General features: G+C 34.3%; 5 protein-coding genes across 5 annotated transcripts; 2 read left to right on the top strand and 3 right to left on the bottom strand.

The window, feature by feature from the left end:
* The first annotated feature begins 1107 nt into the window (after positions 1-1107).
* On the top strand, positions 1108-2485 carry LOC138938528 (uncharacterized). The gene is made up of 2 exons (XM_070305571.1): positions 1108-1131; positions 1205-2485. Exons 1-2 carry the CDS (start codon positions 1108-1110, stop codon positions 2483-2485), a joined length of 1305 nt encoding a protein of 434 aa, XP_070161672.1.
* Positions 2486-3547: 1062 nt separating this feature from the next.
* Positions 3548-10803, bottom strand: LOC138938829 (NMDA receptor 1). Its single transcript, XM_070306137.1, has 17 exons — positions 10651-10803; positions 9770-9957; positions 9182-9433; positions 8663-8857; positions 8494-8594; positions 8086-8259; positions 7797-7910; positions 7525-7684; positions 7103-7322; positions 6748-6879; positions 6386-6543; positions 5784-6018; positions 5478-5626; positions 5210-5367; positions 4854-5026; positions 4366-4619; positions 3548-4240 (listed from the first exon to the last, which is right to left on the bottom strand). The coding sequence occupies exons 2-17, from the start codon at positions 9944-9946 to the stop codon at positions 3995-3997; spliced, it is 2898 nt and encodes a 965-aa protein (XP_070162238.1). The 5' UTR covers positions 9947-9957; positions 10651-10803; the 3' UTR covers positions 3548-3994.
* Positions 10804-12572: 1769 nt separating this feature from the next.
* Positions 12573-18020, top strand: Sln (monocarboxylic acid transporter silnoon). Its single transcript, XM_070305868.1, has 8 exons — positions 12573-12625; positions 12698-13456; positions 13891-14156; positions 14478-14621; positions 14706-14995; positions 15381-16036; positions 16478-16698; positions 17628-18020. The coding sequence occupies exons 2-8, from the start codon at positions 13041-13043 to the stop codon at positions 17813-17815; spliced, it is 2181 nt and encodes a 726-aa protein (XP_070161969.1). The 5' UTR covers positions 12573-12625; positions 12698-13040; the 3' UTR covers positions 17816-18020.
* A 274-nt stretch (positions 18021-18294) lies between these two features.
* LOC138938689 (UPF0547 protein C16orf87) lies at positions 18295-20120 on the bottom strand. Its single transcript, XM_070305869.1, has 3 exons — positions 19990-20120; positions 19183-19371; positions 18295-18980 (listed from the first exon to the last, which is right to left on the bottom strand). The coding sequence occupies exons 1-3, from the start codon at positions 20038-20040 to the stop codon at positions 18750-18752; spliced, it is 471 nt and encodes a 156-aa protein (XP_070161970.1). The 5' UTR covers positions 20041-20120; the 3' UTR covers positions 18295-18749.
* A 346-nt stretch (positions 20121-20466) lies between these two features.
* Positions 20467-22041, bottom strand: LOC138938660 (small ribosomal subunit protein uS8A). The gene is made up of 4 exons (XM_070305827.1): positions 21934-22041; positions 21249-21383; positions 20909-21074; positions 20467-20612 (listed from the first exon to the last, which is right to left on the bottom strand). The coding sequence occupies exons 2-4, from the start codon at positions 21379-21381 to the stop codon at positions 20519-20521; spliced, it is 393 nt and encodes a 130-aa protein (XP_070161928.1). The 5' UTR covers positions 21382-21383; positions 21934-22041; the 3' UTR covers positions 20467-20518.
* Between the last annotated feature and the right edge of the window lie 338 nt (positions 22042-22379).

The raw sequence follows: 22379 nt of genomic DNA, 5'->3' as shown, positions 1-22379 counted from the left end.
TCTTGATTTCAGTTACAGAATTTATGTAGTATGTTACATAATATACATAATTTATATCTAAATACACAAATTGGTATAATGTATAGTATATATAAATTATACAAAAAATTATGTAGAAATAATGTGTAAATTTTTAATGTATATAATTTAAATAATAATGTGATTTCTTAAATATATACTTTCAAAGAATAATTACGAATGGTATGCGCAACGTGCGCATATTATTACAATACTGCAATCTTACTGCCGCTTTTATTGTCGAGATAATTGTATTTTCAGAATAATCTTTCCTCCTTATTATTATGCATATACTAACTTATTATTTGTCTTTTTATCTTAATTAAAATATGTTTTTGCAATAAATAATATTAGTGATGCAATGCAATTTTTTAAAAAATAATTATATTTAAAAGGAGAAATATGTGATATTAAAAAAATGCATAGAATATCTTATTATCTACTATTTTAGCAGCCTCACATGGTATTTGTATAGCAATATATAGTAGTATTTATGTAGTACCAAATGTGTGAAATGTGCACATGTAACCATTGAATAAAATGATATCTGTTATCAGAGGATGGTCTAATAATATATCGACAAATAATATCTAAATCAATTATTTATATGTTAATAATATTTGAAACATAATGGATTATCTCTTCAATATAAGAAATAAATAAATATATATATATATATACATATGTATGTTGTATGAATTTTGATCTATAATTGTTATAGGTTCATTCACCCTGCACATTTGTATATAAAAATAAATAAGATGTCTAACTGATTACAAAACAAGAAAATGTTGCTTTTGCATCCTATAGTTATAGTCTTTTTAACTAAATAACACCTTTATTTCAACATATTAAATCAAAATAAATATGTCTTGTAAGAAGAAAAAGAAATTCGACATTGTTCTACTTGAAACCTGTAATTTTGCGATAAGTGTAATACAAAATGTAATAAGCTGCAACTAGCATTTGGGTTAATGAAATGCTATTAAATGAATTAAATGTCTTCAGGTAGGGCGCAGAAAATGAATCGGAGAATTCAAAACATTAGTATAAAAGCGACTCTTTTGTAGCGCCATTAGCATACGCGAAATGTTTATGCTGTCATTAAAATGGGTAAGTTTTAATATAGCTATTTTATCACACTTTCTAATTCCAATATACCCTTAAAAAAAAATTTTTTTTTTAGATAATATACATCTTGTTGGTCATCAAATGCATCGACGCACAATGGCCGCGCGTTGTTCGTCAAGCAGGGTACTCTTATCAACGACCCAGCGTGCCATTTTCATTACCAACAGAAAGAGGCAGTCAACAAGGATATCCATCTCAACCTAGTTATTCTTATCCTGCTCCACCACCGCCACCGCCACCTCCACCCCCACCTCCTCCTCCACCGCCACCTCCACCCCCACCTCCTCCTCCACCACCACCTCCACTCCCGCCACCCCCTCCTCCGCCGCCGCCACCCCCTCCTCCGCCACCGCCTGCATACATACCTCCTCCTGCTCCGCCGCCGCCGCCACCACCACCGCCACCACCTCCTCCTCCGCCTCCCCCGCCACCACCTCCTACTCAGCCGCCGCCGGTATACATACCTCCCCCTGCTCCGCCGCCGCCGCCGCCGCCGCCGCCGCCGCCACCACCACCGCCACCGCCGCCACCACCACCGCCACCGCCACCACCTCCTCCCCCTCCACCGCCTTTCCCGCCATCACCTCCTCCTCAGCCGCCGCCGGTATACATACCTCCTCCGTCTCCACCTTCTCCACCACCACCACCGCCACCGCCACCGCCACCGCCGCCGCCACCGCCCCCACCGCCACCGCCACCACCGCCTCCACCACCACCACCACCACCACCACCTTCTCCTCCTCCGCCTGCATACATACCTCCTCCCGCTCCGCCGCCTCCGCCGCCGCCTCCGCCACCGCCTCCGCCACCACCTCCGCCACCTCCGCCACCTCCTCCTACTAGCCGCACATATCTACCTCTACCTAGACCACCGCCACCACCACGACCTACACGCCCGCCTGCTACATATTTGCCACCTTCAATTTCAACACCTGGACCAACGTATTTGCCGCCATATAAGCAACAACAAGGAGCCCCTGCTGAATCATCGGCTATGTCAAATATAGGCGTTTCCTCATTCCCTGCTGGTCAATTGGGTCGTCCTTCAAGTCTTTCAAATGGTTTTTCCACTTTTCCGGCAATCGGCGTGGTGAAGTTGAGCGAGCCAGCCGGCGGCTCGAGCTTTGCAACTGCCTCGAGTTCAGCTAGTGCTAGTGCGTCCAGTGATGCGTCTATTGTGCAGCAAAACTATCCAAGTCAATCCATACCTTCCGTATCTATTCCAGCTACACCAATTCAAAGTCCTTTAGGTCCATCTGCAGGTTATCCTGCTTCCACACCAGGGTATCCTTCAGTAACACCGGGATATCCATCAGCTACTCCTGGATATCCTTAGTTTATATCTTCACCTCCGTCGTCTACGGCAAGTTATCATTAGTTTCATGATCGATCGGTTAAGTTTTTTCGAAAATTATTCAATATGTTCTCATTTATTTACTAAATTCATCTGGATGTCGGTCCTTATTTTATTTCTACATTTAATTGTTCCCGTTTTATAAGCAACATTATCAATGCCAGCAACAAAGATAAATAGATTTATTATTATTAATTTAAATTGTGTTCAAATTTAATAAACAATATTGTGCATTTCACAGTAAGATGAAAGAATATTTTAGCATATATGTGTGTGTGTGTGTGTGTGTGTGTGTGAAAATGTATTCAAAATAGCTATTTTTGTTATACTTTATTTAATTTAATTGTAGTTTTTGAACCATGTAAATTGTTTCGAATTTTTATACTTAGAATGAAATAAATGTATATTTAAACTTTTGAAGAAAAATAAAATATTATAAAAGTACGATAAAAATTTTAATTATAATTTCTTCGAAATTAGAAATTAAAATTTTTATGAAATTTATATTATACTTTTATAATATTTTGTTCTTTAAAAGTTTGAATATATATTTATTTCATTTTAAGTATAAAAACTCGAAGTACACGTTTAAAACTACAATCGAGCTAAATAAAGTATAACAGAAAAGAGCTATATTTTAAATACATTTTCATACTATATATATATATATGCTATAGTATTCTTTCATCTTACTGTGAAATGTTTAAAATGTTTATTAAATTTGAATACAATTTAAATTAATAACAATAAATCTAGTTATCTTTGTTGCTGGCATTGATATTGTTGCTTAGATAAAACGGGAATAATTAAGCGTAGAAATAGAACAATATATATTGCGTTGATGTAAAATAGTTTTAGTTCCAATAATTATAAAATGGAATTAGGTCTTAAGTAAAACCTTGTGTTAAACAAAGATTAATTATATTTCAACATATTTTTACAATTGGCAACATTACGCAGTGATGACCACAATAAATATATATATATATATATATACGTAAAAACGCAACATGTTGTTTTCTTGTTATAAAAGTACGACAAAAAGTAGTTAGTGTTTTCATTCTTGTTATTCAGCAAGTAAAATACTGATTTTTAAACAAGCTTCCTCACATTTTAGCATTAAGTGAATCAAAAATTTAGGCGTGAATATGTGAATACATATTACCAAATTTTTTAATTACATATATATTTTATGTTCTGGAAAATTATTTGAAAATTATTTACACAAAACCAACAGTTTATACAAACCAACATTTTTCATCCAACAATCCAATAAATATATTTCATCAGATTTTCTTAAGATACTTCATCACAATCTATAAATATCTAACAAGCAAATGATTAATTTTTTTAAATACATCCGCCGTTTTAAATATGTCCTTGCGATCATATTTCGCTAATAAGGAAAGATCTCATTGTAATCTACTGGAAGCGGTCACACGAAACAATACTTCTTATTCGGTAAAAAACTACAAATTAATATGTGAGAGATTAAACTATGAGATGCGACACGTCGGCGGTATAGGCGGCTGGCGACAATCGGATATCGTCGGAGCGGGAGATTGGCCGTTGTCTCAGGTCGCTGTCACCTGGCCAGGCACGACCTGGGCTACGTGAGCCTACGTTTGACCTAGCAACCGTGTCGACCGCCAAGCTCACCGTTGCGGGATCGTTCAAGCCATTGCTCTGGATCCTTCGCTGGCAGCTTTGGATTGACGCTCGGAGAGTTTTCCGTTTCTGCTTACAATAGAATACAATGGTTTACTAGATTCTAGTTGATCAAGATTGATTATCTTGATTAAAAAAAAAATTGAGATATAATTTTACTAAATTGATTACGCCAATTGAATTGACTATATTACCTCGATCATCCCTCGCCACTTGTCGGCAGCGTGTCTTGCTAGTTCCATCTTTCTCTGTTTACGTATTTGATGTTTCTTGTATACCATCTCGATTATGATTAGACCGACTCCACCGCCAATACCGACGCCGACAACGATGAACACTCCCGCCATGTTCTCCAAACCGAGGGTATTTGGAGTTTTCTCAAACTGCTCGCATTGTTGCACGTTACCGTGTAAGATCCAGAGATTATCGAGGCTTTCCATAAAACCACCTAGAAAAAATTCTTGTTAATGATAAACTTAGATATTTAATATATTAAGTCAAACTCACAATCAGTATGGAGTTTCTGCATTATGAGAGAGATTTAATATTATGCAATTTTTTAAATTAATATCGGAAGTCACATAACAAAAATTGTAATTATTACAGTAAGTACAAATTTTTTCATGTGAAAAATAAATAAGAAAACGAGAACGAAGCGAATAGCGAATTGACGCGAGCTCACTTTCGTGAAAATCTAAGATCGCCAATGTCACGGCATCCGCCCAGGGTGATCCTTTCTGCAAACCGATCCCGTAACCCGAACGGCCAAATAGTTCGCCAGCCGTCACCAATTCGCAATCTTGAGCTGCTTCAAATTCCAATCGCGAGCTATCCCAAATGAAGGCCATTAATTTTCTGAAAAAGAAATAGCGTGATCGGTTAATCAGAAAATATGCAAAAATATGTCAAATAATATGTTGTTATTAATTAAAAATTATGCTTTTTCCAGATAATTATTCTTCGGGATATACATAAGGATTTATGGATCTCAACGTGAGTGTTACGTGGAAGACCAACGATCCAAGGATCTATACTCACCCGATTTTAATATCGCGAATCGCGTCTTCTGCGGTATCATAATTATTCGCCTCCATCGTGCGATACATGTTGGACAATTCTACTTGGCGTCTGAAATACATATCCACGGCGGATCCCTTCACTGTCGCGCACGTCAAGTTCTCCATTGTATTTCTGAGCTTTACGAACACAAACGTCACAGGTATTTATATCAAATTACTCACTAATACGTTTGTTTCGTATCTAATACGTTTATTTTCTCAGAAAACAATTAATTAATTATTCTCACTCGAGCGTCGTTGATGCCGGTAAGCTTAGTCTTGGGTCGTTCCAAGACGAGGAACGCAGCCAAATTGGCGGTGTACGATGCGACAATGATCATAGCGAATCCAGCCCATACCATTCCTAATACGCGCGCGGAAAAACTTCGCGGAGTACCTGTAGATTTAATTGACGATTGAGAAATCAATTACTAAAATATTCCTCGATTCGAACTTTAAACTTGGAGTCGATTCTTCTCTCTAAATTTATTTTCTCCGAGTGATATCCGATTAAATAAACAAAAAGAAGACAGAGGAATACGCGCTATCTTTACCTTCTCCTATACCGCTATTTAACAATACACCCCAGGCGAACCAGATAGCACTGGATAGATTGAGAGCGTCTTCCTCGGTGCCGTCGGTGTTGGCTAGTTTGAATCTGCCAAAGGGTGAAAATCGATCGAGCAGATACAAAACCAGTGCTACTACATGTACCGACACCATCACCAGAATCCAAAGGGTGTTGCTGAACGGTTGTAAGAAGGAAACCAGAGTAGACGATCTCGAAGGCTGAACCAATTAAAATCTCGCTTAATGCATGTTTATTGCTGTATAAAATAATTTATATATATATATGAAATTATTTAGTTAAAAAACGGAAGGATTAAAAATAATTAACTTTGAAATGTTATGCTGAAATGCTACAGGTGAAAGATTACCTAATTAAGAGAGTATATCATGATTTTTATATTATAAAACTTTTTATAAAATATGTATATATTTATGTGTCACGTAATTAAAAAAATAATTACATAAAAACATTTTTATTTGTAATTTTAAATAAAATGCTTGTTTTTAGACTTGTTCCTTTATTTAATTTAAGATTAATGTAATTAATATTAATGTGATTTTAAAATTAATTCCAGGTGGCACGTACCTTCTTTTCAAGAATAGTGATACCCTGATATTTAAAAGGTTTGCTGAATTCGATAAACTCGGCACGTTCGGGGTTGATTGTCAAAGGCGCGACGATCATGTCGGCCCGTTCGTTCACTAACTCACCGATAAGACCGGTCCATTCTTTCTTTCCTCCGACTTCGGTATATCGACGAAACACGAAAGATTAAAAAATGAAAAAAAAAAGAATAATTCAAATTATTAATCTCCCGATCCTTAAATATAAGAATTTACAAACTCAACAGTAGACTGTGCTTTATCTTTTGTAATGTTTTCTTTCTTTAAAAATTTAATGATACTTTTCTTATGTGTACATATCGCAATTCTAATTCAATTACTCACTTGAACTGTTTTTAATCACGTAGCTGCCGAATTGTCCATCGGGCGACAGAGCCAAGCTGTATGTGAAATTGATTGTTTTTGATAACTCCTTCAATAAATCCATACAGTATCCTTTACAACAAAATCGCGCGCCTACAAATGAAGAAAATAAATTATTATTACATTTTCTACAAAATATCAAACAAATAGAAACATGTCCCGTGTATCTCGGCGTGTATCTCTTTTTTTCTTGAGCGAAAATGTTAGAAATCGGAACAAGATTTTTGTTACAAAAATTTATTATTCTAAATAAAAAAAAATGCTTTTTTTATTTAGTACATTCTTTTCAGTGTGTTAACTATAGGGAACAACGTACTCTCGCCGTCGTCCGTCGTATTGAAATGAGGACACGCAATTTCTTCGGCCATACACTTGACCTCTCCGTCGTCCAATTCGCGAACGTAAACGAATGGCTTTTCCTCGATTGTCAGCACCTTTAGATGCGTGGGTATCATAAAACCCTCGGGTTTGTTCTTTACACGACCCGGCCATATAATGCTGGACTCGTTCACTCGCAATTTCATCTTGGTACCGTTCTATTACCGGTATGTGACAAAATAATAATAGTTACATTTGTAAAATTATCTCGTTATTTAATGCAGAAGTTTAATATTTTTCGATCGAAATGTATATTTAGTAACGTGTTTGTAGCCGTTACTCGTTATCGTACATGCGTCTCTTATTAGCTAAATCAAAATCGTAGAATTGATAAAATCGCTACTGGAATTATTCACTCACAGCGGGATAAAAATATTGGCCAACGGACACTTGCGTTTTATTGTTTGGACTCGCGTACTGGATGTTGACTATGTCGTATTCGGCGAATATGCGATCACCATTGTCATCGAATGCCACTCGACCCGTCGCACCCTGCGGTCGTACCTGCTTACGAATGTACCTAATCGAGAAAGAAACGATAATATTGCAACGGTAATCGCGCGCAATAACAGATTCAGCTATCGTTAAAGATTCGCTAGAACTTTGTTGTTATATTCATTAAAAAATCGTACTGGAAGAGGTTCTTGCCAGTTTCCCATATGGAACCAGAATCGCTGCAGTCCTTTGGCGCCTCGGTGATCTTTTCTGTTTCATTCATCGCTCGTAATGCGGATACGAGTACGTGTCTATAATGAATAAAAAACGAGAAAAGTCCTCTATTAGTAGCTTAAAATTTTTTCCAGATGAGACTGGCTCTCGATTAAAGATTTGCAACAGGGAAGTTCTTTATCTTCAATCGCTAATTTTCAACAATTGTACGCTAATATCCAAACAAGTTTGAAAAAATAAAACGATACTGACAGACTGTCGGTGATGTGTAATTTCTCTTGAGTGGCGTTGATTAACTTTAATCCTAATAAGCCCTCTGGCGCATTTGGTGCATCCAGTGCCTGCTCCGTAACGATCCACACGTATCCGGCACCGGTCATATTCAGAGCGGCAGCATCTTTGAAAATCACTTTCGCGTCCGTTTTCCTATATTTCGCATCCAAAAACATTTATAAATTCATTTAAATTCTTTCCAAAGTCCAGGTTACAGTCGAGATCGCGTCAACTTGAAGAATTAACAATTAAAATATGGGTACAAGCCTTGTCGTTATTAAAACAAAGATAAAATAATTTATATTTTTTATATCATAAACTAACATTTCTTATTCTATTCTATTACAATCCGTAAAGGAAAAGTTGAGAATTATAATGAATACTTACGAAGCGTACATGAGGCAAACTCTCGACTGTGCGCTCTTCATCTCTATCAATTGGTCCATAAAACTGTTCAATCCCGGTTCGAATTCAATAACCGATTCAACCTAAAATAGTGATTTAATAAGCATACAATAGTATATATATATTTTTTTATGCATTTGACGCAACATACGAGCACTTTGATTTCTACGTCGGCTTCCAAATTTTGCGACGTCGTCTGAAAACGTCCGAGGAGCGCGCGACCGTCCGTGTCGGAGCTATGGATGAAGATGATTTTCATGTAGTTGAAATGCTTCAACAATTCCACCCAGACGTCCGCCTGATGCGAATACGGCGGTACGGTACGTAAAAATGAGACGTGGATATTCTGCAAAGACGTTATCGTGCAATTTTACTTGTCGAAATTTTTCAATTCTTAAAATTTTTAATTTTTTTCGAAACATTGTTTTGCACTCGAGGAGAAAAATATTAAATTCTTTTTTGTTATTTATTTCGTTTATAAATTGCGAAGTGAGTAAAAGAAATTAATTAATTCTAGTTTAAAATATTAAATTATTTCTTTTATTTATTTCGTGATTTATCTCTGATAAATCACACACCGTTTTCAAAAAACATTCTATATTAATTTATATCATTGTATCCGATTGTGTTAAATAACATTGCGCGTTATCTCTTTGATCATCCTGCATACTTTGTCCGAAAAGGCGGAGTCCCTGGACGATATACCTATTACAGGTATGTGATAAAAGCCGCTGGTATAGGAAACCGCGGCCGGTGACAAATCGCCGATAAGGGGATGCGATACCACTACCGCGTACACCTGTTCAGCTATTAGGGATTTGCAAACGCTCAATGCAGTTCTGATCGGGTTGGAATCCATTTCGATTACTGTATGCTTATATGTGACCCCTTTATTGACATATTGGAAATCGAAATTGAGATGCTGAAACGTACATAAAGATATACATGTATACATTGTATAGATGTATAGATGTACAGTTTATATAGATGAATAGATGTTAAATGTATTAGATACAATATACAAGTCACATATTATATAATATAAAAAAAACTTTAAAAATAAATTTAATAATAAAATTGATATGTGATATCCTTGACATTATTTGACACATTTCCGTAAATTAATTTTAAATATTATTTATATTTTTAAAAATATATGTATGATATATTTATTATATATATTTATATGTGACAATTTTTTTACTAACATTTAACTATTTGTCTAGGAATATCTTATTGATCATAATTTGTCTCTTACGTCGACCGTTTTCCCAAAGTGCGCTTTACTCTCGTTGTTGGAGAGGACGCCGCCGATCTTGAAAAAACTTGGATTATGATAGTTCATTGTCCTGGCGATGACGAACCCTAAACGCGGAGCATTGTGTAAAATGATAAAGATGAGCGATAGCACAGTCCTCACGTGCAATCTCCTCATTGTGCTGTCACCTGTAATAAACAAATCCGCGAGTTATTAATTTTTCGATTAATTTTTGAAATTCGTTACGTGCGTGATATGTTCTTTTTCAAGAGTTTGACATTTAAAACTAATTATAACATATTTTGAAATAATAATTAATATTAAATTAATTTGTATAATATTAAATAATCAATTAATAACAATCTTAATCGTTTTAAATATATTTTTATTTTAATTTAAAGGAAGATAAATATCACATTTTAATCGCATTTTAATATAATACAAGTCCAAGTCATTAAAAAATTATGTTAACTTTTTTTAAATAAATGTATATAAAATTCATTCAGTTATAAATAAAATAATCCATTGCTGTATTTTATTTATTGCTAAAGATTAACTGAATTATCGACGAGTTTGTATCCTTCTCTACGATAAATAGCCTCCGCCCTTTTTTCAATGAAAGCTTTTTACATTTCTGTAACGTCAACAAAACATATTACTTCAATCTTACGACGCTTGCACATATTACCTTCGTTTTTTGTACATATTTATGTTTAAATAGACGCTTATATATCTTTTAATATATAATTTATCATATAAATTTATTCGCTTGCATTGTACGAATATATATTTGAAAATAATAATTGTTACATTTTATTGTTAAAATTTCATAAATTTTAATTACGATTCATGCATTTTAGGATGAAACAGCTCTTACTTACGTATATTTCTCGATACTTTATTATATGCACCCTATCTTGGTTATCTATCCTTATCCAATTCTCTGAAGCGAGACGGATCTCTAAGGATCCACTAATTGGGATTTACTGTTTGTCACATATCAAAACCGATCCGCACCAAGGAAAGTGCACCATGGAACAGTCCAAGTACTAATGCCTCGAGATAAAGCGCGAGCGCGAGCGAGGGATGTAGTCGCAGATTTGTCATCGATCCAGTCGGATGCTGCGCACAAAATTCACCCCCATCACAGGAGATTTGATTATTGAGAAATCGCCAAATTCAAACGTGGTCAATCGAGAGAAAATAATATATTCTAATATTTATAATCAATATTGCTATTTAATATGTTTATATTTATAATAAATATTGTTATTTCTATTGCCCTTTCTGTACGCTCTATAGATTTCTTCTTTATTATGCAAGATTTATGTTACAAGCAATTTTAAACCATTATTTTGAAAGGTAACTTTATGAGATAATTTTATTTTTTTCAACAAAATTACCAAATAATATTAAACTTAATAGCAATTAAATATTAATAAACTAAATAATAATATATTAAAGGCATATTAATAGTTTTCTCTTACAATGTATTTTCGATCTATGATTGAATTACATTTGCGGCAATTCGTGAAATTGTCATCTCTGTATGTCCTCTATAATTTCTGTTTGATAATTACGGCAATCGAAGGCGGACGGTGCACGCTAAATGACGTAACGATGAACGAAGGTCGACATCAAGGAGACAATCAAATTGAACCGCAATGCGAATAAGCTTCTTAATGATAAAGATTTCGAAAATTTTCGAGTTACCGGCAGTTTCACTTTAATCGAAAGAAATATCAAGTTTATTCAAAAGAAATGACAAATGACAAGAGTAAGTTTTGATGCAATTATCAATGCGATGCTAATGATTCGGTAAAACACTCGTCGCATTAATCACATGATTTCTGCATTGTATTATAAGATATCACATTAATAAACTATAATTAAAAAATATATATATATATATATTATATTATAATATTAATATATATTTTAAGAAAATATATATTATATTATTTAATCATATTTATACACATCATATAAAATTATTATATAATAAATATTTTCTGATAATAAATCATTACATATCTCCTTAAAAAACAACGATAATTTTCTTATAAAAGTATGCTTTAGCTTCTCATGCGAGAATTATCGAAATATTGTAATATTTTTTTAGAACAATTTCAAGATTTGTCCAGTTAGCAACCAGTTTCAAAGTATTTAAAACATAGTGACTTGTAATATACCTACTGTCTATAATAAAGTTTTACATAGATACAGAAACACATGAATATAATAACATCAACTTTTTCTTTTAATCAGTTTTTATTTTCTTAATGCAACCAAAACAGTTGTGTATAAGACTTTATAAATTCAAGCATAGAGATTCAACATTCTTTTCTTTATTAGAATAATAATAATCGAATAATATATTTTATTTAATATAATATAGATATAATTATATCGAACATGGGAGGGGGAAGGGGAGGAATGCAGTCTTGTTCGTCTAAGCAATTTATATGTTTTCGATGCAATCAAGTTTCATCAAATTGCCAACATTCCGGTTGCTAACGTCCTATATATTCGAAATATATAGCTTGACTCGTTATTTTCTCTTTTATTGTAAAACTTTGTATTTCTCCATACGTATGTAACCCAATTTTGTATTGGTCGAGAAAACGATGGATTTTTTGTTCTTATATATACAGTGCGCGGTTTTTTCTCTGTCAGTGAGTTCGCACGTGAGTCGTGGGTGATTTTCGCGAAGATTGTCTTTGCGCGTCAGCACAGCCGAAGTGTATCGATCCCGCTGTAAATTTCCAGTTAATAGCAACCCTCTACCACATAGACTGCGCATGCACCTCCGAACTCACCGTGTGTTCACCGAGAGCCTTTAGTCTACTCTACAAGGTCGGGAGAAGTGTTTTAATAATTAGATAAGAGGATCCTGATCGACTTTTTCATCTATTCCTATTCATACAGCTTATCCACGAAAGCTAAAATCAAAAAGCACTAAAGCCCCACTGAGGGGCTCGAAGATTACAGCCGAAGAAAAAGGAAAGAAACGAAAGGAGTTGCGTGTGCCATTGTAACGGCATCACTATACGATAGGCGAATCTCGTTGTACCAGGTAAAGAGATAAATTCGTTCTCCATTCAGTGGAGAAGAAGAGGTGAATCTGGTGTGAAGGGTGAGGCAGCTCGAGGAATTATCGAACGATTAGAGAAGAGACCAAAGTACAAGTAAACCACGCGCGACCAACCAAGTAATATAATCCAATGTATTACGGTCCCCCCGGTTCCGCAGAGGAAGCCGCCGAGGAAACATGTCGCTACCACGGGAATGGAGCTTTCAGGACGCGTGTCGGGCATCGAGATTGCTCGAGAACACCGACCTTGGCGTCGTCGCAACGGCAGCGTCGTCCCAGGAGATGGTTGTCACAGGCACCAGCGCGATCATCGACGAGAATATGAATAATCAACCGGCGACGCAGCTGGGCTCGTTGTTTTCCATCCACTCGGCCCCGGTGTTCGACTTGAGCGGCGGCGTCGCCGTCGGAGCACCCTCGCCGAATCAACCGGGATCCCTGGCGGTCCAGGTGACGGCGACGTCAACCCCGATCGTCCCCCCACATTTGCAGAGCCCCGAAGGCACCCTTCTCGAGGACGAGGACAATGACAATCTGCTGACGATATCCAGTCTCACTGCCCGGCCGCTCATCGCTAAATCCAGGGAGCTCAGGTTGGAGCGAATATTCAGTGTATTACGAGAACTAGATATCGGGAAGACGAAAAAGACGTCGATTTAATAATCAAAAAATTAATTAAGATTTTAATAATCTCGAAAGCACATATTTTGAGAACTTCAATTTCGACAAGCGTTTATCCATCTTCCTTCAATTTTCATCCCGTGTATGAAATTTATATCTCTATAGATCTTTCTAGATATTTCTAATTTGTATAAGAATTGTATTGAATAATTTTTTCGTAAGTTTCTCTTCCAATTTCCAAATATATTGGAGTTTTCCAAAGAGATTTCCTATCGTTCACAAAAAATTGTATAGCTAAATATAAAAAAATAAAAACAGTTGCTATGTATTATGTACAGTGTTCTCGCAAATAGTTCCGTATTTTCGTAAATTCGCGAATAATCATTTGTTTCGAACGTCGGTTTAGGTCCGTCAAGTGTATAGCCCCGAAAAGCAAAAAATCCCGGCAGAGGAACGAGACCAGGAAACCCCGGAACACCACGTATGTCCCTCTGGACGGTGGTTACGGTTGGGTGGTGGTGTTCGGCGCCTTCTTTGTGCAGTTTTGGGTGACCGGGCTGGTCAAGTCCTACGGCGTGCTCTACGTCGAGGTCATGGAGACCTTCAAGGACTCGTCTGCCTCGGTCGCGTCCTGGATACCGGCGATTCTGACGTGCCTATGTCTAGCGCTCGGTGAGTCATCTTTATCGTAAAAGATTCCGTTCTGTTTTTGTCATCTTTTTTTAAAGAGTCGAAATTGGCTTGATATTCCCAGTGCTTGAAATTTGATTGTCAGTTGATCGCGGTCATTTGCATTTTTGGAATTTATTAGATCATTGTATACGAGAATTTTTTTTTTATAAAATTTTTGCTCAATAACGTTGAGTGTATAATTTTTATTTTTCAGAAATATCGGTAAAAGGCTTTTCAATCTTTTCAAAACTGAACTTTCTACTCTTTTTAATATACATCAATATACCGTTTTATGCATTGATATCGATATTTCGATTGCAGCTCCGATAACGAGTATGCTCTGTCAGAAGTACAGCTGTCGAACGGTGGTTTTCGTGGGTGGACTTTTCTGCGCTCTAGGACTTACAACTAGTTACTTTGCCACGCGATTGATACACCTCTTTTTTACATTCGGAGTGCTGACTGGTTTGTTAAACTTTAATTATATCTCCTCGTTTATCGATACACACTCTTTATCTTACATTATCGAGGAAAAAAATTTCTTTATAGGTATCGGTGGCGGCTTGTCTACGACGCCGGGTATAATCCTGGTGTCGCAGTACTTCGATAAGCATCGTGCATTGGCAAACGGGATCTGCGTTTCCGGCACTGCCGCGGGCAGCTTCATGTTCCCGCTTCTGATCGAGCTTCTGGTCAAGGATTTCGGTTTCCATGGCACGATATTGCTGCTGGGCGGTTGCATGTTGCATGTATGTGTCAGCGCAACGCTGTACCGGCCACTGGACGAAAATTACGCACCTGAAGAACACATCTTGGCAGAGAAGCTCGAGAAAGAACAAGTAATTCTCAATAAATCCAAATTCTATTCTCAACTAATATGTATTACACATATTTACCATTGATTAACATTTAATATTATTTATATATTTATTAGATATGTCATAAGTTATTATATCTCTCTTTTTTAATATTATATATATTTTATTAAAAGATCTATGTATGCTTATGCTAGTTCTTTTTAAATATATCCTCGTTTTCCTATGTCGTTATACAAAGTTGGAATATTTTTGTTGAATTTATAAATATTCTTAATCCTTTTCTGTGTAAACAATTGTATACGTATGTAGAAAAATATTATATAACCAACTTGATAACGACTAGCTGAACTAGCTATTTCGACAAGTATAAGAAATAACGATAGATCATAATTTATCTCTCCGACAGGATCAGGACAAGTCAACGCAACAGAAACTGGAGCTCCTGTTCGCCAATGATCCAACTGCCCGTCACAATATGTTGAACGAATTGTTCCATCAGAACAGCAATGTGGTGGCGATCGAGTTGACCGACAGCGATGAGGAGAAGGATGTGATGGGCGAAGGTCTTCCTATGAAGTCCATCGCCAAAATCCGCAGTTCCAGTATCTTGCACAGCGTGGAGGATCTGTCGACGGACTCAACGTGTGTGTACAAGGCCGCGAGATCGTCGCAAAGATCGCTGAAATCGTCCGTGACAGCGATGGGTCCGGCAGAACAGCAGCAACCACCGCCGTCGCCGCCAAGTAGGATGCCGTCCTTGACACCAACAGCATCGACGGAAACCAAGATTACGTTTATGCAGAGAGTGACGCGCTATCTCGATCTGTCGCTGCTAAAAAATCCACAATTCATCATGATGTGCATCTCCGTCAGTTTGATGTCCACCGGTAGCCCGTACATGCTATACTATCTGCCGGCGTACGTCCACGCCGCCGGTTACACCAAATCAGAGGCTGGCTATCTGGTGGCCATTTCCGCTGCTCTCGACTTGTGCGGTAGACTCGGCCTTGGCTGGCTGTCGGATCTCAAGCTGTTCGATCGGCGGAAAGGATATATCGGAAGGCGAGCGATTTTATTTACGCATGACACATGCTTTTGTCTCTGTGAAATCTAATTCAAGCGTGAAAAGATTATTATGGAGTATATCGCGTCGATTATAAAAAAATATATATAAGAAACTTTATGTCGTATAGAAAATTCTCATATTTTGATCATTTTGCTAAAAATCACATAGATCGACTATGATATTTACGATCGAATCATTTCTATTTGTTTCATTCGCTGCTTCGAAATTACAAATCACAATCCATTTGGAAAATATTTTAGGATCTTGAAGATACTATTTTATACTCTTTCTTTAATCTGGATATTAAACAGACAAACAATTTATTATTTAAAAGCGATATTTTTAGAGAAATTTTTTCACGCTTGAGAGAGCTTGGAGCTAATACGGATCAAAGCATAATTATTTATACCGATGTCTCTTCTTTTGTCACTGAGCAGTGTAGTGGGTGCCGGCGTGGCGGTCCTCGCGATCCCGATGGCTCACTCCTTTTACGTATTGGCGTGTTCTGTCGGCATGTATGGACTGTGCCTAGGCTGTTGGTTTCTCCTAGTTCCCGTCCTGCTCGCCGATCAATATGGCACCGACAAAATATCGTCCAGCTATGGTCTGGTAAGGATGTTCCAGAGCTTTGGTGCAATTTCCATTCCACCACTCGCAGGTACTTTTCAGCTGTAGAACTATGTACTAATGTTATTTCCCAAAAATATCTCTTCTTTTCTTTAAATTAGATTCAAATATTCTTTTAATTTAAATTCGTTAATTATTCACACACACACACACACACACACACACACACACACACACACACACACACACACACACACACACAATTTGAATTTATTAATTATTCTAAAAATCTATAACTGTGTGAAAGTAATGAATGAAATATTTCTCGTGCATCCTCAAAGAAAACAGCAAAAATATTGAAACATACTATATATCATGTTAATTATGTGCACATAATTATGTCAAAGGTGCGAAGATAAAAATATAAAAGCTGCACGCGCGTACAATATACATCAGATTACTAGGGGTGTTTTTTAGCTTAATGATTTTTATAATTACCTTGAGATAATTGGCTATGAAAAATATCGTTTATATCTTTTTTCGAGATATTGAGATTTTAATCGATTTTTTTTTTATATTTCTCCAGATTTTTTTTTTTAATACAATTTTCTCTTGACCAATACAATGTTGTATCGATATATTTATTATAATTAAAATAGATCAAATATTGCAGTCATATTATTATACCAATTTGTAATCGATTTTTCCTTATTATTAAAGAAAATGTCACATGTTAAAGAAATTTCATTCGAATTACAAACGGTTGAAAATGGATAATATTTTCACAAATTAAACTTCAAAAATACAAAAAATGTTGTAAAATCATATATTCCTTATTTAATTACAAATAAAACATTAAATTAAATTTTGAAGGAAAGATATTAATTCTAATATCAAATAATAAAAAAAAAAAAAAAAAAATCCTGAAATGAATTCCATATATTATATAATATTCTCTATATTTAAATCAGCATAATACATCTTTATGAGATTTTGTCTTAGATGGTAATATTATTCCAGGTTACTTGCGCGACGTAACCGGAAGTTATACCGTGTGTTTTCTGTGCATGGGTACATGTATGGTTATAGGAGGTTTACCTCTGCTTTTGGTTTTCAATGAGAACCAGACAGATCCAACAACAGCAACAAAGCTGCCCGTAAACGCCGAGAATAACAATCGTCAAAGGGACACTACCGTAAAAGAGTAAATTATTTTGAAAATGTGATCGTTGATAATATGAAGTGATCTATAATGTGTAATAGGAAAATAAATAAATCATAACAGTTGTCACAAAAAAAGGAAACATTACAAGCGTTTGTTGAGCTTTTCCAAGTATCAATAAACTTTTTCTCAATCGATTTTTCTTATCTCCCGTACTGCGACGGAATATTGTCGCAAGATGTGTAAATTTGAAATTTAAAAAATACATTCACACTATCCTTTCATTTTATCTCTAAAATTGTTTTTCAAAACCTTTTTGCTTTTTTCCCAATATTGTAAAGTTATAAGTATTTCCCATCCACATTCTTTCTAATAAATCCAAATAATATTTATTTCATGAACAGTAAACATGTTAAATATAAACTGTTTTAAAATAAAATGTTTTTACTTTATCTTTATTATTTACAACATATATACAAATCTTTATACCACAATTCAGCTCTTAATATAAATGTATACGAAATTTATATTTTGGAGAGTTTTATACAATATTTAAAACATTGATAATAAAATATAAAATATAAAATATTTTTTTATATGTAAATCTAAATATTTATGTAAATAAAATACACATTAAGTCATGACTTTTATGTATTTTTAATCTTCAAATAGGTAAGTATAACGATTGCTATAAATAGATCGGAAGATTTTGTTTGTTAAACTGTAAAGTCTGTATTTGTATTCCGCAAGAGTTATATTGGAGACTCTTATATGGCAGTTAATTATATTTGTAGTTAAATCTGTATAGAGACTGAAATCGATGTATATCGGTGAACTTCCGATGCTGTAGGAACTCGCATTACACCGCTTACCTTCATTTTATTTGCGCCTTACTACTGCACATAGTAAAGCAATCACGTCGAACTGATGTTGTCGGATTTGTCAAAGAGATACGCATGTATTTATATCTATTCTTAATTTCACATAGGCTTCCAAGCAACCACTCTCATCTTGTTGTTAAGTTCTTGCAATATGAGAGAACAAGTGAGTTGTTTCTCTGGAGATAATCCATTGATCCCATCCATTTCATCATCATCATCGCCCACCCCACTATTACTACCACTCTTGCCCTTTCCTTTTCCTTTCCGCTTCTTTTTTTTATTCAACTGGCGACAATCAATATCACTTGTAGTATCCGTGGTTTGTCTGATCTAAAAGAATAATTTACTACTAAAAATGTAAAATAAAGAAATGATATTCTGTACTCAATAATATTAAGACAGAATGTAATCTAATTATATAATCATATAAATTTATGCAATTGAGTGTTAATATAAAAAACAATATTCCAAACAACAATTAACAATAAATTCTATTTTCTAGAAATATACTAAATATAAATTTGATTATTACTTTGGTATTTTTTTTCGTCTGTTTGTCATATTCCAAAGCATCATAATAATTTGGTTTCTCGCGTTTAATACGATTAGTTCTTCTTGTCTTCATCACTCCACTGTCAGGGCTGGGTGGACTTTTGATAGAATTGCGCCGTGCATTGAAAAAGGAATGTCCACAAGGACAAGCTTTGCAGGCAACAGGTACCTTATAATATATATTATAAGAAAATAAACAAATTTATTAACAATAATATTTTTGATTCAATGGATAATGCAATTTATATGCATTAATTTTTTGAAACAAAAAAAGGAAATATATATATATATATATATCAGTAAGAATAAACACAATATTCCATACTTGCTAAATTATATAATTTTTCAATATTTATTAATAAAAAAAAATGTTATTAAAAATAAAATTCTTTATATAATCAATATATATTATAAATATATATATAGATTATTTGACAATTTTCTTTTTTTTCTACATTTAATTAACACAAGATTAAAATCAGTGAATATCCAATATATGCATTCACACATATAGAATGCATTTAGAAATAGACATACATAAAAAAAAAATTATATGCCGCTTATTATTATTTTACATATATTTTTGATATTAAATTTGTCTATCAAAGATTTATTCAAAACAGAAAAGATGTTTGATAAGCGTGTAGCCAAAGTAGAAGCTAATTATATACATGGCGGAGATTGAGAATATTACAAAACATAAATAATACATAACTTTACATATACAATATATATTGCATTTAATAAATAAATATAAATATATACGAGGGAGACGGTTTAAAAATACCTGCTGTTCGCACTTGGGGCATCCTTTGCTAATCGTTTTAGTTTTGGCCATATTTCGGACAGAGTTCTATTCAGTTCTATTGCACATAGACAAAGAGATTACACTTTACACTTTTCTTTTCGATTCAGAAATATAAATATATCACAATTGTAACAAAGAAATAAGCGATTGTGGCTCCTTCAATGCAGCGCCACAAACTATATGCGCGGTATCACATTGAACTAAAATGTCAGAAATAAATATATTTGGATCGTGCTTATACTATCCTCAATATAAGCTCAATTTCATTTGGAAAGACATGACTTTGACCTTGTAAAATAAAAAATTCTATCAAAAATTGAGTATTCACATTGTAATCGAGAAAGATCTAAACATATTTTTTTTTTATAAAAGATAAGAAATTTTCTTATCAAACTGAAAAACAATAATCGAAATTTAAATAGATGGGTATTTGGTTTTCAAAACCAAGAAAAGTCATTTGAAATTGTAAGATTTTTGTTTTTACATCTTTATTTACTTAAATAAAAAGTTAAAAGAAAAATCCTAAGATTTTTCCTCCAAGATGTTTCCTCCTGGCTTCTTCATGGTCCATGATTCCTCCACTAGTAGTCAATACAACATATCTAAAATGTAAATAGAATATGTATGTAATTTAATGCAACATGCACATTATGTATTTAACTTTTAATTCTTGGATTTAAACAGAGGCAATTAATTAAACTTTCTTCAATTTTTTTTGCTCATTATTAATATTTATTATTTTGCGTTATTATACGTAATTATCTCAATAATTTATTGTATAAATAACTAAGAATAATATAAAAAATTGCATATAATATGAAATAAATATCATCTATCATTATTCATAAATTGAAGTTTCTTGATTATTATTTACAGGTACTTATTTACAAATACTTACCCGAACTGTCGAGAAGGCAAGAGATTGTTGGTCCATTTCTCAATGTCATTGATCGGTACATCAAATCTTGGGGAGATAACTCCACATTTGTTTAATCTTCCAGTAAGGTTTACTACCACTTTTCCACTGCGATGATCATCCACAATCTCAAACTCTCCAATATATCCTGTATACAATAGATATTTGTTTAAAGTGATTTTAAGTCTTTCCCTTTCTTATACATGTATGAAAAAAATTATATATTTCCATAATTATAAAAATGTAATTATACAGTGTATAAGAAGTGAAATGTATATTATAAATAAGATAAATAAACTTTTCTTATACAAGATTTACTCACCATGCTTCATCATGACAGTCAAGAATTTGACAATCACTTTGGAGCAGGGCCTCAACAATACCTGTCGCTTTCCGCGCTTCTCGGCATTGTTGATGGATTTGAGGGCATCACTGAGAACGTTCATACGTACCATGGCTGAAAATCAAACGTGGTATCAACCAAATATATATATTTGCACTGTACAATAATTCTAAAATTATATCACTATAATTATTTTATAAATATCATAGAGTTTCTTCGTAAAGTTTAATCATAAATTTATTTTATCGCACGTGTCAACTAATGGGAAAATATGACTCTGCTGCATAAATTGAAACCATTGTATTTCTATTGCTTTAATTTTTCTACGATAAAATCTAACCTATCTAACCTCATCTTTGTAAATAGTACAAATAAACAATTGTAAAAACTAATTATTATTGCACAGGTCATACAAAAATATAAAGTAAAGCAACAATTTGGCAGTTGTAAATATTGTGCTCTTGTGTCTACGCGACGATTTTTCGAATTCAAACGAGGAGAGCAGCTACATGAGCGACGATCGCCACCGGTTCACTTCGTATCTCAATATTTCTCCAACATTTCGTCGCGATCGCGAAATTCGATCACCGGGATACGCGGATGGATTTAATATATCCTACGACGCATCGATGTAAATCCGATGGGTTCTATCGCGAAGGATTACCTGCGATTTGTAATTTGTTTATCACAGTACCATACACGCTCGTTTTTACTCGAAACGTGAAGAGAAAGAAGCAGCGAGACTAGGGTTGCTGACCAGCTGGTTAGAGATCGGCGTTGCTAGGACTTTCTTCACGCATGCGCCTGATGCGCTTTGGAATCCGGCAGTTTCGCCATCTTTAAGACGGAAAAACATCATCGGGCAAAAAAATCATTTATTCGATTTGCGAATATTATTTAATTAAAAAATCAAATAATAATATAAATAATTAATTATAATATTAATTGATATAATATAATAATAATAATATAATAATAATAAATAATAATAATAATAATGTATAATATAATCATAATATAACATTATAATATTAATATTGACATAATTTTAATTAATTATAATAATTATAATATTAATTAATTTTAATATTATGCCTATACGTGGTTAAT

Source organism: Polyergus mexicanus, unplaced genomic scaffold (assembly GCF_030449975.1).
Source record: "Polyergus mexicanus isolate NDT 795.1 unplaced genomic scaffold, iyPolMexi1.0 SCAF_13, whole genome shotgun sequence".
Classification (NCBI taxonomy): Eukaryota; Metazoa; Arthropoda; class Insecta; order Hymenoptera; family Formicidae; genus Polyergus; species Polyergus mexicanus.
The sequence above is the reverse complement of the archived record's forward strand: the minus strand, read 5'-3'. Positions and strand labels throughout refer to the sequence as shown.